Here is a 15,960-nt window from a genome sequence, read left to right on the forward strand (position 1 = left end):
CAGCTCCCCAAAATCAGCTCCAGCTCTTGGTCAGCTCTGCTCCCACCATCATCTCTCTGCAGAAATCCCAAATTTCCATGGAATACCAGCACAATCCCAATATTTCACCCCAAACCAGGCCCAGCCCCCCAAAATCAGGTCCAGCCCTCAGTCAGCTCTGCTTCCACCATCTCCCTGAGAAATCTCTGCAGAAATCCCAAATTTCCATGGAATACCAGCACATTTCCAATGTTTCACCTCCAGCCAGGTCTACTCCACAGAATCAGCTCCAGCCCTTGGTCAGCTCTGCTCCCACCATCATCTCTCTGCAGAAATCCCAAATTTCCATGGAATACCAGTACAATCCCAATGTTTCACCCCAAACCAGCCTCAGCCCCCCCCAAATCAGCTCCAGCCCTCGGTGAGCTCTGCTCCCACCACCTCCACGCCCTCATCCCTCTACAGAAATCCTAAATTTCCATGGAATATCACTACAATCCAAATGTTTCACCCCAAACCAGGCTCAGCGCCCCAAAATCAGCCCCAGCCCTCAGTCAGCACCACTCCCCTCTCCCTCCCAGCCCAAACCATTCCATGACTCTGTTGCCTCCCCAGCAAACCAGTCCCAGTTCCCAGACATTTGATACCCACTGGAATTCTGGTGGAATTTTTGGCCACCTGGGATCAAAGCTGAAGTGGCAAAATTCATTTGCAAAGTTGTTTATGGAAATTAGCCCCCATCAGAGGGACGAGGAGCAGGGCTGGCTTTGGCTCCCTGCTGAAGGTGTGCTCTGAATGTGCAGAATAAATCAGGATTCCGAAGCTTTCTCTCTTTTTCAGAGCAATATCTATTTCACACCAGCACGGTGATTTCAGAACTGAAAAATCCAATGGCTGGAAATCAAAAATTTCAATATTCCTCTGTACTTTTTCAGGGCTCAAATGCTGCCAGAACCCCAAAGGAGAGCTGGGCAGTGTGCAGGGGGGTCTGTGGCAGCACACCACGATCCCAAATCACTGGGGCTGTTTCCTTGGCAGGACAGGGAACAGCAAGGAGCCAAACTGATAAACCCACAGGAGGGTGTAAAAAAGGAAACCCACAGGTACAGGAGCCCAGGTTTAAACTCTACCCTGTTAAAAAAGCATTGACAAGCCCTGAATTCCTTCTGTGTCCTGCAATTCCAGCAACAATCCAAGGGGAAAACTGTGGCCAGGTCCCCAGCCCATGGCATCCCCTTAGTGCCACATTCCTCAGCCACGTTCCCCTTGCCAGGGCTGTGCCAGCTGCCTGGGGCTTCTTGGGGCAGGATTTGGGCAGGAAATTCAAAAAGTTTCAATTACAAGTGGGCATTTGCAGAGGGGAGGGCAAGGGACGGTGCTCAGGGTTTTCTGCTCCAGTCCTTCCTGGGATGTTGCAGGGAGAGATGGGGACCCCACCCCTCCAAATCCCAGCAGAATTTCAGGGATAATCATGGAATCACAATGGTTTGGGTCCTTAAAGCTCATCCAGGGACATCTTTTGCTATCCCAGGTCACTCCAAGCTGGCCTTGGACACTTCCAGGGATGCAGGAGCAGCTACAGCTGGTTTGGTCACCCAGGGCCAGGGCTGAAACATCCCCACAGGGAACAATTCCTTCCCATTGTCCCCCTGGCTGTTTAAACTCCTTCCCCCTTTTCCTTTCCCTGTGTCCTCTCCTTCTCCTTCATCTCAATGAACACTGGAATTATTTCCCTTCAATTTATATTTTATACATTTATTATTCAATTTATCTCTTAGACAAATCATTAACACAGATTTGCCCAAATCTCCCAGTCAGCTGGCAGATCCCTGCCTGCATCCACCTGTGCATCTGCAGCCAGGGCCATGGGAATCCTTTCAGAATAAATAAAGCAAAAAGTGGTTCTGGGTTCAGCTGCTTCCAGGCCCAAACCCCTCTCCAAGAGCACCTTCACCCCACCTGGCTCTGAGAGCTGAGGAGAGGTGGTTCTGGATGAGCAGGAGGAATTTCCAGGTGGATCTGGAGGAATTGTTTCCTTCTGGGTGCCACTGGCTGTACAGGAGAGCCAGAGCTGCCAGCCCTCCCCAGGGCAGGGGTTGGATTGCCAAGCCCAGTGAGGAGACCAACTTCTCCAGAGCATCCCCTGGATATTCCCAGAAACTTCTCCAGAACATCCCCTGGATGTTCCAAACAGAGCCCAACTTCTCCAGAGCATCCTCTGGATGTTCCAAACAGAACTCAACTTCTCTAGAGTATCCCCTGGATGTTCCCAACAGAGCCCAACTTCTCCAGAGCATCCCCTGGATGTACCAAACAGAGCCCAACTTCTCCAGAGCATCCCTTGGATGTTCCCAACATTGACCCCAACTTCTCCAGAGCATCCCCTGAATGTTTCCAGCAACTTCTCCAGAGCATCTCCTGGATGTTCCCAGCACAGAGCCCAACTTCTCCAGAGCATCTCCTGGATTTCCCACTGCAGCTCCAGCTGCCAGAGCCCAGCTCCAGCCCAGAAGGGAGGTTTGGAGTGGATATTTGGAAGGAATTCTTGTTTTTTTAGGGGCTTGGACTCTCCAGCAGATCCCAGCCAAGATTTCCTCTCGTTTTCCCTGGCACCAGCTGGAACACCTCGCCTGGAAGCTCCTTTTTCTCTCCTTTTTCCCATTTCTCCTGAGCAGAATGACACTTGTGTTCACTGTGACTCATCTCCTTGACCTTTCTATTCACTTTTAATGGTGCAAGCTGGAAATAAGGGCACCCAAACAATGCTTGCATTATTCAGCTGGTGAACCACAGCCCTCGGAGCACATCTCTCCCCTGCAGCACACAAGAGCACACACACAGTAGGTATCTCATTCCAGCACATCCAGGACAGGAAAAAATAAAATAAAATCCCACAAACTCACTGCTTAATTCATATTTGAGAGCTGAATGAGCTGCAGCAAAAAACAATCCCAGTGCAAAACTGCAGGAGGATGAGAGATCCTGGGAAACTGGAGCGGCATCTCCAGGAATTCGGCTGCAGTGAATTCTTACTCCAGTATTGTCTTGGAAACAAAAAAAAAGGGGGTGGAGGGAGGAAAAGCAGAGGAGGAGAGGCCAGGCAGGCTCATGAGCTCGGGCTGCTTGCTGAATTTCCTCAGCAGCTCCAGCTGACAGGCACAAGGAGCACAAAATCTGGTTCCTAAATGTGACAGTGACGAGCAGGGACTCCCTCAGTGACCTCTCCTCTCCCACTCAGCTCCTTCCTGAGAGCTGCAAACTCCCCTCCTTTGCAACTTGGAGCAGAAAGAGAAAGAAAAAAATAAATAAAAAAAAAAGGCCTTGAAGCCGTTTGGTGAAAAGCTGAGCCCAGGAATCACTTTTTGCTTTATTTATTCTGAAAGGATTCCCGTGGCCCTGGCTGCAGATGCACAGCTGGATGCAGGCAGGGATCTGCCATCTGACAGGGGAATTTAGGCAAATATGTGTTAATGATTTGTATAATAAATAAAATGAATAATAAATGTCTAAAATATAAATTGAAAGTAAGATAATTCCAGTGTTCATTGAGATGAAGGAGAAGGAGAGGCCACCAAACATCCAACACATCCCTCTTGAGGAAAACAACTCCAAATTTCCTTTCTAGAATCTAATTCAAAATTTCCTTTCTAGATCTAATTCAAAATATTCTGAGAGTAGCCAACAGAACAGCACAGTGGTCTTGGTATAATCTATAAAAATCCTGTCCAAATTGAAATATAAAATCCAAATAACCTCCTGGATTTGCTGGGTGAGGGGCACTGGGGATGCCCAAGGAAGAAAAGTGTTTTTAAAGTAAAAAACATTATTAAACTTGAAGTCCAGTTCATCACCATCCAGCACATCCCCTTCCACTTGCACCCCAAAAAAGGGGACTTTTTTCCCAGTAAACTAAAAAGTTTTTCTGTGGCTGCCCAAGTGGTCTTCGGCTCCAAATTTCTTTTCTAGATCTAGTTCAAAGGATTCTGAGAGTAGCCAACAGAACAGCATGGTGGCCTTGGTATAATCTGTAAAAAACGTGTCCAAATCAAAATACAAAATCCAAATAAGCTCTTGGATTTGTTGGGTTGGGGGTACTGGGGATGCCCAAAAGGAAAAAAAATATCCCAAGGAGGAAAATCATTTTTAAGGTAGAAAGAATCCATCACCAACGCAACCTGAGGAACAGGGATGGAAAGAGACTCCTGGAGCTGCTTGAAAACCCAGATTTCATTGGCACATCAGCAATAAAATCGTGTTCAAGCATCCCCTCGCAGCCAGGCTCCCCACAGGGATGCAGGATCATTCCCCAGGCCATGGGAAATCCTGGGCCTGGGCAAAATCCACAGCAGAGCTCAGGGATGAGCCCTGATGCAGCTTTGCCACTCACCCGTCCCCAAACTCTCCTTTTTCTCTCAGGCTCATTACACAAACTCAAAGAAAAACTCTGTTGCAAATACATTAATACAACTTTCTTCCTTTTAAAAAATGACATCTCATCATTGTGAGAGCTTCCAGATGATGTTAAGAATCCTCTTGGCTTCTGGAAAGAAAAAAAAAAAAAAAAGAAGAGCCCAGACTTGGAGCAACCGACCTCAAAAATGCCTTTTGTGTAGTTCCTTCATTTATTTATTTTAGTTCCACAGATTTTCCAGACACGTCCACAGAGAAACCACGACATCATTTGGATGCTCCAGCCAGTGCTAGGCTGAATTTCAGGAGCCTTGGGACTTGCCAACAGTAACCAGTCCTTAATTATACCACGTTGCCAACCCAATTTTTTCCACATAACATTAGATTTCAACAAAATGTTTCCATTCTTTCATGTCTCAACCTTTTTTTGAATTTTTTTTTTGTTCCCCTGGTTTTGCTCATTCTTCCCATCCTCGGTGTTGCTTTGTTTCACACAAAGGTTTTCTTGTGTTTTTAAGGAGTGAAAATTCAGTCCCAAACACATCAAATTTAGTAGGAAGAGTGAAATATTTGATATAAAGTGAGGCCAGGCTGCAAGTGAAGAAATTTCTCCCAAGGAAGAAAGGAGGGAAAAGGAAAGGGAATTCACTTTATTTCCCAGAGAATTCTTCTCACTTTAACCAGCACTTCCCATTTACCAAAATCTGGGTATTACAAACTGACACCCACTCCCAAACAATATACTGTATTCTGCCATATAATATTTTATACTCTTTATACAATAATTTATACTTTTCTCTGCCAAATGATCCATTTTCTAGAACATCCTGGGGATCAAACTCCGGCTAAACTCAGCAGGGAAAAGGAGAGGGGAGCAAATAAAAACCAGAGGGGATGAAATCCAGATTTTATCCTGGTTTCCCCTGTCCTGGGGATGCTCACTTTAAAGTGAATTCCCATGAGAGCAGAGCACCAGCTCTAAATGGAGCTGCTCTGCCCAAAGAGTCTCAGAGCCCCTTCAAGTGTTGAAAACAAAATTTGGATGAGGGAATGGCTTTAAAGTGATGGAAGGAAGGTTTGGAGTGGATGTTGGGAAGGAATTCCTGGTTGCAAGGGTGAGGAGGCCCTGGCACAGCTGTGGCTGCCCTCGGATCCTTAGAAGTGTCCAAGGCCAGGTTGGAAAGGGCCAGAAAGCCCCTAAATGTCTGTGAAAGCACTCCCAGCTCTTTGCTCCCTGCAGGTTTCCTCATTTCCAGTGGCAGTGCCATCCATCCATCCATCCATCCCTCATCCATCCATCCATCCATCCCTCCATCCATTCACCACCAACTCCAGCAATCAGGACACAAAAAGTCATTCCTGCAAGAATTAAGGCCCAATTTTAACTGCTCAGCAGACAAACCCTCTGGAGTGAAGAGCAGTTTCCTGGAAAGCCTTCCCAGATTTTTCCTCAAGTCCAGACAAAACTCAAAACATCCCTAAACGCCACTGCTCACTGTCCCACAGCAATTCCTGCTGCTACCCTGGCTCAGGACAGAAATCAAACCTAACTCAAAGCAGGAGTGAATGCAGATCCTGCCCTGGGGACAGGGGGACAGGGATGGACAGACAGCACCAGGAGCTGAGCACAGCTCAGGGCACGGGGAAAGCAGCCGGGCACTGCCAGGGGTGACAGGGACATCTCTGTGCCACTCAGGGCCTCTGGGACAGCCACAAAATGGGAAAAATGGAAAATCTCCTTCAGAATGAAAGCTGTGGTTTGCTGAGGGTGCTCAGGAAAAATGGAAAATCTCCTTCAGAATGAAAGCTGTGATTTGCTGAGGGTGCTTTGGGAATCTTTTCCAACCCCAGGAGTTCTGTGCTGACCCCTTGCTGCAGCCACACTCAGGGCAAAGAACCCAAATTAACTCAAATTAAATCGGGGCTGTCCCACCTCCACACCTGCAGCACTCACAGGGGGGACAGCAGATATTTGAGTCCTCCCAAATCTGAGAGACATCAGCACGAGCCCTGCAGTGCCGAAAACCTGAAAAATCCATCTCCAATTCCAAATCCTAAAGGGCAGGGACAGCACCCACTTAAAATAAGGCTTAGGGGACACAACAAACACTACAAACAACACCAAGGCAGTTTTTAAAATTTAAACTTGCCATTAAAACATGTTTTGGTCAGAGCCAGGTGAGTCCTCACTGCTGTCCCTGTGTGCACACCAAAAATCAGTGACTCCCCAGAGGGCTTTGCCTTAGAGATACCCCAAAGAGATTAAATGGGGCTGGAAATGGGGATTAAATGGGAATGAACAGGGAATGGAAATGGAATTGGAAATGGGAATGAAATGGGAATGGAAATGGGATTGGAAATGGGATTTGGAATGGGATTTGGAATGGGATTGGAAGTGAAGTTGGAAATGGGAATGGAATTGGAGTTGGGAATGGGAATGGAAATGGGATTTGGAGTGGGATTGGAAATGGGAATGGAAATGGGGTTGGGAATGGAAATGGGAATGGGATTTGGAGTGGGATTGGAAATGGGAATGGAAATGGGGTTGGGAATGGAAATGGGATTTGGAATGGGAGTCCTCCCATTCCCAAATTTAAGGAATACCCTGAAATCAGTGAATGCTCAGAACAGAGTTTTCCTCCTGCCCCTGGAAGAACAAGACAAGACCTCTGCTGTCCCCTCTGCTGTCCCCTGGCGAGGCTGCCCCACAGCTTTTAAATTCCAAATTCCCATTGCAGCCTGGCAGTGCATTGACAGCACGATCCAGTTTTACAGGGGAAATTGGAACTGCCGCCCATTCCAAACCTATAAAGTCAGATTTCTTCTTGTAAAACAATACCAACACTTTTGATTGGCAATGTTTTGAAATAAACCTGTCTTTTAACTGGCTGGATAAAGACTTTTTTAGCTCTTTTAGGTGACTGGGGAAGGGCCAAGGTAACAGGATACAACATAATTTCCAGCATTTTTATTTTAGTTTGGATCCTCATTACTCTTTGCCACCAAAGGAAATTGCTGCATCCAAAAAAGTTTCACCCAGAAACCCGATTTGGTTTTTACAGGGATTTGTAAGAGCAGAGAGGGGTTCCAGCTTTGTCTGTGGGTTTGATTTTGGGGTGACATCATCTGTGCAAATATGGGAAAATCTGAGCTGGATGGGCAGTGGTGGGAGGCAGCTCTGACATTGTTATTTCCCTGTTATTTGCTGGAAATCCTCTGTGCCAGGTGCCACCCCACAGATTACAAGGAAATTTCACCTCTCCACGCAGAGAAACCAACTATCCTTAAACTAACACACGCTCTGAGCTGCAATAAAACCAGAGACAACGTGGAAAAAATTAAAAAAAAAAAAAAAGCCATCAAGACCATTAGTCAATGCCATCAGCAGCCCCAGTCTGGCTCCTCCCTCACCCAAATGATTTGATGTCCTATTAGGTGGCTCATTAGGAAAACTCAAAGCCTTTCACCACAAGAGTCATTCCTCAGAGCTGCACGCTGGCCCCACAAAAGCTCCCAGCCATCCTCTGCCCCCAAAACTCCTTCCAAAGTCACCTGGGAACTCCCAAAAGCGATTTGGGATTGTCTGGGGGATAAACACAGACGGGGAAACGCCTGGGGATGCTCTGGGAGTGTTAAAGCCTCAGCAAAGGCATGAGTGAAAGAAACAAATTGTTGTTTTTCCTTTGGAACACAGCGGTCTGGTGATAATTCAATTTCCAGCTGATACAAAGTACCCGAGCCTGACAAGAGGAGCTGGTGCCATTCCAGCTCTCCAACATCCCAATCCCAAACTCGGGGATCTCCCACTGGGAATTCTCCTGAATTTCCCTGCAGGGATGTTCAGGACATTTTATTCATTGAGTTTTTTCCACCCTGCTCAGCCTTAATGGAAGCATTCCTCCGACGCCCACCTCTTCTTCCTTAAGGTCATTTGGAGAGGCCAGAAATGAAAATAATTGGCAAATCCCGCTGCTTGACACAGAGAATCCCACTGCTAACACTCAAACAAACGCTGCAAAAAAGCAGGGAATTGGGGCAGGGAAGCTGAATCCCAGACAGCCCAGCTCTTCAGGGCACTTCTCGGCTTCTCAAGTTACCCTGAAGAACTCCGAGTTTTAACTTTGCACATTTCAAAACTCGGCTCGGCCAAACAAATCCTGCCCTGAAATCCAACACAAACAGAGCTCGATGCCTCCGAGTGTCCACCACAAACCGGGAAAAAGCTCTGCAAACACCCAGAAAACTCCTCCAGCACCCCACAAAAGGATTGTTCTGCGATTCCCTCCACCCTGGCATTCCCCAGAAGGCAGAAATTTGGGAAGCAGAGCTCTGGAAACACAAAACTGCACGGCCCCAAAAGGAAGCAGAAATGTGTTCAATCCCTTTTCTGCACGGAAGAAAAAAAAAAAAAAATGACATTCCAGTGGTTTTCTGTGCTGCTGCACATCTGGAGGCTCAGAGCTTCCTCCTACTGCACTCAGCCCCGGTTTTGGGGGGAAACCCTGCGGGATTGGGGTTGGGGAAGGGGCAGAGAGCTTTGGGGTCCCCGGGCGGCTCCAAAGCTTTTGTGTCCCGAGCTTTGATGTGCGGATTCCTGCGGGACAAAAAAACTTTCTGCTCCTCAAGGAGGAGGAGGAACTACGCAAGCCCGGAGGTTTCCAGGGGACTAAATATACATTCACATATATATCCACGGCGAGAGAGAAAGAGCCAGAGCCTCCAGAAACTCATCCCCGAGTTTTCCCCCGGAAAAAGCAGCCCGGCAAGAGGCGGCTCTCGCTCCAAGGAAGGCGAATAAAGAATTGTTTTAAGTTTTTTCCCCTTTTACGGGCCCCCTGACAAATGGCATTCAGAGACTCGGGCAGCTAAAGGAGGTTGGGTGGGTTTTGTTGGGTGGGTGTTTTTTTTCTAATTTTTCTCTTTTTTTTTTCCTTTTTGCTGGAATGCACAGGGAGGAAGGGAAGCCAAGAGGGTTTTGCCCCCGCACCGAATCCCCCCTTTTCCCACTCCCCCACGACCCCGCAGCTTTTGGGGGGGCTCGGGGACCCCCCTTACCTGCCCGGCCGAGGGACAGGGCACCCAAGAGCAGCAGCGCAGCGGGCACCGAGCAGCTCCGTATCCAACTGCGCCTTTTCCACCGCGTGTGCGTATCCATGCTCCCCCCAGAAAAAAAAAAAATAAAAAAATAAAAATCAACGGGGCACCAACTCGGGACAGCTCGAAAAGGGCAGGATGGAAAAAAAAAATTGTTTTAAAAATTATTTTTAAAAAATACAAAAATGATTTAAAAAGTACAAAAAAAGCAATCCAAGCTGTCTCTAGAGCAGGCGCTGAGCCCCCCCGGCAGCCCCCCCCGGGGAGCAGCCCTTTATAAAGCCATGGGGCGGGCGGAGGGTGCGGGGGCTCCGCCGCGCTCTGCTCCGGCCCTGCCTCGCCGGCTCCTCCGCTAAACTTTTCCCTTCTCTCTCTCTCTCCCCACACCGCCCTTTTTTCCCCCTTCTTTTAAACCCGGGCAGGAGTTTGTCAATCTCGGAGCAGCGCAGCAAATCAGGGCCGGGCGGAGCGGCCCCCCCAGCGCCCGCCCCCGCCGTGTCCCGGCCCCCAAATCTGATTTTTTTTTTTCTTTTTCTTTCCCCCCCCCCCCCCCCCGCTGGAATAGCAGCAGACGGAGGGTTGTTTTTTTTTTTTTCCGCCTCTTGCCGTCTCTCCTCACTTTTTTCCCTGAGTTTTTCGGGACGGGCCCTTGTTGGAGCAATGGAAACTCAGAGTTTTAGATTTTCTGTGCTGTCCCCCCAAGGGAACGCTGAGGAGGAGAAAGCTTCCAAAAGGGAATGATAGAACTGAGATGATGATTGTGAAGTTTGAGTAGAAGTGTGTAATATTGCATGGTAGAAAACTTTTTTAAAGTTTCAGAATATACATGTTCTATATATAGAATATAAAGTTTTAGAATATATAAGTTCATAGAAGATAGAAAAGTTAAAGTTATAGAATACTAGTATAGAGGTTATGATTATAAAGTTTGAGTAGAAGTGTGTACTATTGCATGGTAGAAAACTTAAAGTTTTAGAATATATATATATATTGTATATATAGAATTAAAAGTTTTAAAATACATAAGTTTATAGAATATAGTATAGATATTATGATTATAAAGTTTGAGTAGAAGTGTGTAATAGTGCATGATAGAAAACTAAAAGTTTTAAAATATATATAAATATTGTGTATGTAGAATCTAGTTTTAGAATATATAGGTTTATAGAATATAGAAAAGTTATAGAATATAGAAAAGTTATAGAATATAGAAAACTTAAAGTTATAGAATAGAGAGAACTTAAAGTTATAGAATATAGTATAGAGATTATGACTATAAAGTTTCTATCATACGGTAGAAAACTTTATCAAGTTTTAGAATATACATATTGTGTATATAGAATCTAGTTTTAGAATATATGTTTATTGAATATAGAAAACCTGAAGTTATAGAATATAGAGAACTTAAAGTTATAAAATATAGTATAGAGATTATGATTATAAAGTTTGAATAGAAGTGTGTAATATTGCATGGTAGAAAACTTTTTTAAAGTTTTAGAATATATATGTTCTATATACAGAATATAAAGTTTTAGAATATAGTTTTAGAACATATAAATTTATAGAATATAGTATAGAGATTATGATAATAAAGTTTGAGTAGAAGTGTGTAATATTGCGTGGTAAAAAACTTAGAGTTTTAGAATATATATATATTGTGTATATAGAATCTAGTTTTAGAATATATAAATTTATAGAATATATAAGTTTATAGAATACAGAAAACTTAAATTTATAGAATATAGTATAGAGAATATGATTATAAAGTTTCTATCACATGGTAGAAAACTTTATAAAGTTTTAGAATATAGTTTTAGAATATAAAAGTTTATAGAATATAGAAAACTCAAAGTTATAGAATGTAGTATAGAGATTATGATTATAAAGTTTGAATTCATAGAATATGGAAAACTTAAAGTTATAGAATATAGTATAGAGATTATGATTATAAAGTTTCTATCACATGGTAGAAAACTTAAAGTTTTAGAATATATTTATTCTATATATAGAATCTAGTTTTAGAATATATAAGTTTATAGAATATAGAACACTTAAAGTCATACAATATAGTATAGAGATTATGAACATTAAGTTTCAATCGCATGGTAGAAAACAAAGTTTTAGAATATATATATTCTATATATAGAATATAAAATTTTAGAATATATAAATTTATAGAATATAGAAAACTTAAAATTTTAGAATATATATATTCTATATATAGAATAAAAAGTTTTAGAATGTATAAGGTCATAGAATATAGAAAACTTGAAGTTATAGAATATAGTAATATATTAGAAGGCAAAATGGAAGTTTTAGGGTGAAAGCTGATTCTTCCTCTCCACCCTCTTGTTCATGAGTTGGCGTGATATTGTGTAATTGGATAGAAAATCCACATTGCAGCCACGAGTGGTTGGTTATTGGGTTAAAAGTAAAAAGAATTTAAGTGTCATTTCCTAATTAGACAGTTTATCCTTAAAAGACCTCGCAGAGAGAGAGAGACATGGCTCCAGTTTTTACTTGTACGAAAGAAATGCTGTAGAACTCAGGGTTTGTGAGCCTGTAATGTAGATAAAAACTAATAAACATCTGAAATACCATTTCACACATTTAATCCCGACCTTGGCAGAAAAAGGAAACGAAGAATCCACATCCCCTCTGCTGCCCAGTGCCAGGGAATGGCTGGAGCTGGGGCAGGAGGGTGGGTGGGACAGCAGGACAAGGTTTCTCAGCCAGAAGGTGCCAGGGGATGGTGCCAGCCCCAAAGCTCAGGGACCCCTGCTCAGGGTGGGATTCGGGGTCAGGACTGGGCTGGATCCTTGTGGGTCCCTTCCAGCTCAGGAAATTCTGTGATTCCATCAGATGGGGGAGTGGGAAATGCCGGGATTTGGCACAGAAAGCAGTGTGTGCATGGGGTAAAAGGGCAAACAAGGAGGGGAAAGGGAAAGGGGTTCTCTTCACTGGATAGTGGGAGTTGGGGTGGCAAAATCCACATCTGGATGGGCTTTGGGAAGGGATGAATGGAAATCCATCCACCTCTGGATGGACTTTGGGAAGGGATGAATGGAAATCCATCCACCTCTGGATGGACTTTGGGAAGGGATGAATGGAAATCCATCCACCTCTGGATGGACTTTGGGAAGGGATGGATGGATGGACCATGCAGGGACAGTGAAGGAGTTTGGGATGGCTCATCCTGTCCCTGGTTTTGGCTGAGTGATGGAAGAACCTGGCACCATGATGAGTTTTAACCATAAATCTTTGACCCATCCCATTTGGGGTTGGGATTTGGGGTTCAGATTTGGGGTTGGGATTTGAAGGACAATGTCCTGTGCAGAGACAGCGAAGGAGTTTGGGGTGGCTCATCCTGCCCCTGGATTTAGCTGAGTGATGGAAGAACCTGGCACCATGATGAGTTTTAACCATAAATCTTTGACCTGGTGGAATGAGAGTTACTTGGATGGATAATCAACATCAAACACACCAGAACCTAAAAGGACAGAAGGCCAAACCCCCTGGATGAAGCAATGGGAAAGGGATGCTCCTGCTCCACTCAGGGAAGGTTTCTGAAGGATTCAGTGGGAAGAGCTGCAGGAAATCCCTCCCTCTGCCTCTGAGATACCTTCCCCCAGCTCCAGGCTCACTGTGGAGCTGGAAAAGCTGGAGCTGGGCCCCAGCAGGAAGAGTTTTCCTGCTGGAAGAGCTTTCAGCAGAGGGGTGAGAGGCAGAGCTGCAGCCCCGGGGCAGGGTGGGCAGAGGCAGCGCCAGCACGTGTGGGTTCGGTGCCAGCGGCACTCCCGGGCACATCCAGGGATGAAAACCCCTGCAGGGCTGTCTGTGTGGGTACCCAGGTGAATCACACCGTGCTGCCTCTCCAGGAGGAGCCTGCAGGTGAGATCTGCCAGGGCAGCACCTGCGCAGCCCTGCAGGCACCTGTGCTAAGCTCCACGGGTGGAGCCTGGGGCTGACACGGACTACTGTGCTCCCTCCTGCTCCAAAATATCCCAATATTGTGGGATTGACACCATTCATCTGATCTTCTGCTCTAAAATATCCCAATATCCCAGCATTGACACAGTTCATCTTCTCTCCTGCTCCAAAATATCCCAGGATTGACACTGTCCTACTTCCTGCTCCAAAATATCCCAATATTGTGGGATTGACTCCATCCATTCTCTCTTCTGCTCTAAAACATCCCAGTATCCTGGGATTGACACTGTTCATCTTCTCTCCTGCTCCAAAATATCCCAATATCCCAGGATTGACACCAGCCATCCTCTTTTCTGCTCCAAAATATCCCAATATTGTGGGATTGACTCCATCCATCCTCTCTTCTTCTCCAAAATATCCTGGGATTGACAAAGTTCATCCTTCCTCCTCCTCCAAAATATCCCAATGTCCTGGGGTTGACATCATCTATCTTCTCTCCTCCTCCGAAATATCCCAATATTGTGGGATTGACACTGTCTATCCTTCCTTCTGCTCCAAAACATCCCAGGACTGACAGTGTTCATCTTCTTTCCTGCTCTAAAATATCCCAGTGTTGTGGGATTGACACCATCCATTCTCTCTTCTGCTCTAAAACATCCCAATATCCCGGGATTGACACTGGCCATCCTCCCTCCTACTCCAAAATATCCCAATATCCCAGCATTGACACTGTTCATCCTTCCTATTGCTCCAAAATATCCCAATATTGTGGGATTGACTCCATCCGTCCATCCGCTCTTCTTCTCCAAAATATCCTAGGATTGACACTGTTTGTCCTTCCTCCTGCTCAAAATATCCCAATATCCTGGGGTTGACATCATCTATCTTCTCTCCTGCTCCAAAATATCCCAATATTGTGGGATGATGCCGTCCATCCTCCCTCCTGCTCCAAAATATCCCAGGATTGGCATTGTCCATCATTTCTGCTGCTCCAAAATATTCCAGTGTCCTGGGATTGACACAATTCATCCTTCCTCCTCCCCCAAAATATCCCAATATCCCAGAATTGACACTGTTCATCTTCTCTCCTACTCCAAAATATGCTGGGATTGGCATTGTCCATCATTTCTCCTGCTCCAAAATATCCCAGTGTCAATCCCACATTGACAGTGTTCATCCTCCCTCCTGCTCCAGAATACCCCAATATCGTGGGATTGACTCCATCCATCCTCCCTCCTGCCCCAAATACCCCAATATTCCCACTGGGCCATCCCACAGGCTCCCAGTGGCTCCATGGAGCAGAATCTGTCCCACACCCCCATGGGGATCCTTTCTCTCCCCTCCCCGTGTTCAGACTGTGAAATATCCCCAGAATTTGGGCTTGGGAGCAGGGTGGTGAAAGCACCAGCAGAGTCTGTGGGTTGCAAATCCCCTCCCTTGTCCCTTGGGCTTGGAATTTGGTGACCTTTAAAGTGCCTTTGGGTTGGAATTTGATGATCTTTAAGGTGCTTTTCAACCCAAATAATTCTCTAATCCCGTTATTCCAAATAATCCCTGATTATGGTACCAAGGGAATCAGGATTTCCCTGGGTGTCTGCTCACCTGGGGGGGGGATCCCATTTCTGCCCCAAATTCCAGGATTTTGGACCTTCCCCTCCCTGTGGGTTGCAAATCCCCTCCCTTGTCCCTTGGGGTTGGAATTTGATGATCTTCAGGGTGTTTTTCAACCCAAGTCATTCTCTAATCCCGTGATTCCAAATAATCCCTGACTATGATACCAAGGTCCCATTTCTGCCCCAAATTCCAGGATTCTGGATCTTCCCCTCCCTGATTTCTGCCATACAAGAAATGGGGTGGAATTTGATGATGTTGAAGATGCCTTTGGGTTGGAATTTGATGATCTTTGAGGTGCTTTTCAACCCAAATCATTTTCTAATGCTGTGATTCCAAATAACCCTTGATTGTGGCACCAAGGGAATCAGGATTTCCCTGGGAGTCTGCTCATCTGGGGGATCCCATTTCTGCCCCAAATTCCAGGAATTTAGACTTTCCCTCCCTGATTTCTGCCCATAAAAGCAGCTCAGAAACACCTGGATTGTCTTCTGCAGCAGAGAAAGAAAATCCCAAACCCTTGGACAGCCCTCCCAGCCATTCCCTGCCCTTCCAGAGGCACTCATACACAAGGAGGGAGTTCCTAAATCCCCAAAACACAAGGAAATTAAAGCAGTGAACTCCCACAGCTCCCTTTTTCCTGCTCCAGACTGACACCAAAACACCCGAAGTTGGACCTGGATCAGATGCAGAGCAGAAAACCCGGCCCAGGAGCTTTTGCTGAGCAGGAAATCTGAGTTCCCAGTTGCTTCCCAGGTGATTTTGGGAGCTTGCACGGACCTGTTTGCTCCTCCTCGGCAGCAGCAGAAATGCAGAAATCAGCTCTGGTGGCAAACTGGAAAATTCCAGCAGGCACGTGCCAAGTGTGGGAGCCAAACCCGGGGTGGGAGAGGAGCAGATCAGGAGGAGGGAGATCCAGGAGGGGTCACGGGAGAT

General features: G+C 45.7%; 1 protein-coding gene across 1 annotated transcript in view; it reads right to left on the bottom strand.

Annotated features, from left to right (window-relative positions):
- COL5A1 (collagen type V alpha 1 chain) overlaps nucleotides 1-9,544 on the bottom strand; it is a 128,448-nt gene extending 118,904 nt beyond the window's left edge. The window contains 1 exon segment of the mRNA XM_054284342.1: nucleotides 9,445-9,544. Coding sequence (XP_054140317.1) covers nucleotides 9,445-9,544 — 100 coding nt within the window.
- Nucleotides 9,545-15,960: the final 6,416 nt, after the last annotated feature.

This window comes from Melozone crissalis, unplaced genomic scaffold (genome assembly GCF_028551555.1).
Source record: "Melozone crissalis strain CALT ecotype California unplaced genomic scaffold, PUWL_Pcris_2 ptg000041l_1, whole genome shotgun sequence".
NCBI lineage: Eukaryota > Metazoa > Chordata > Aves > Passeriformes > Passerellidae > Melozone > Melozone crissalis.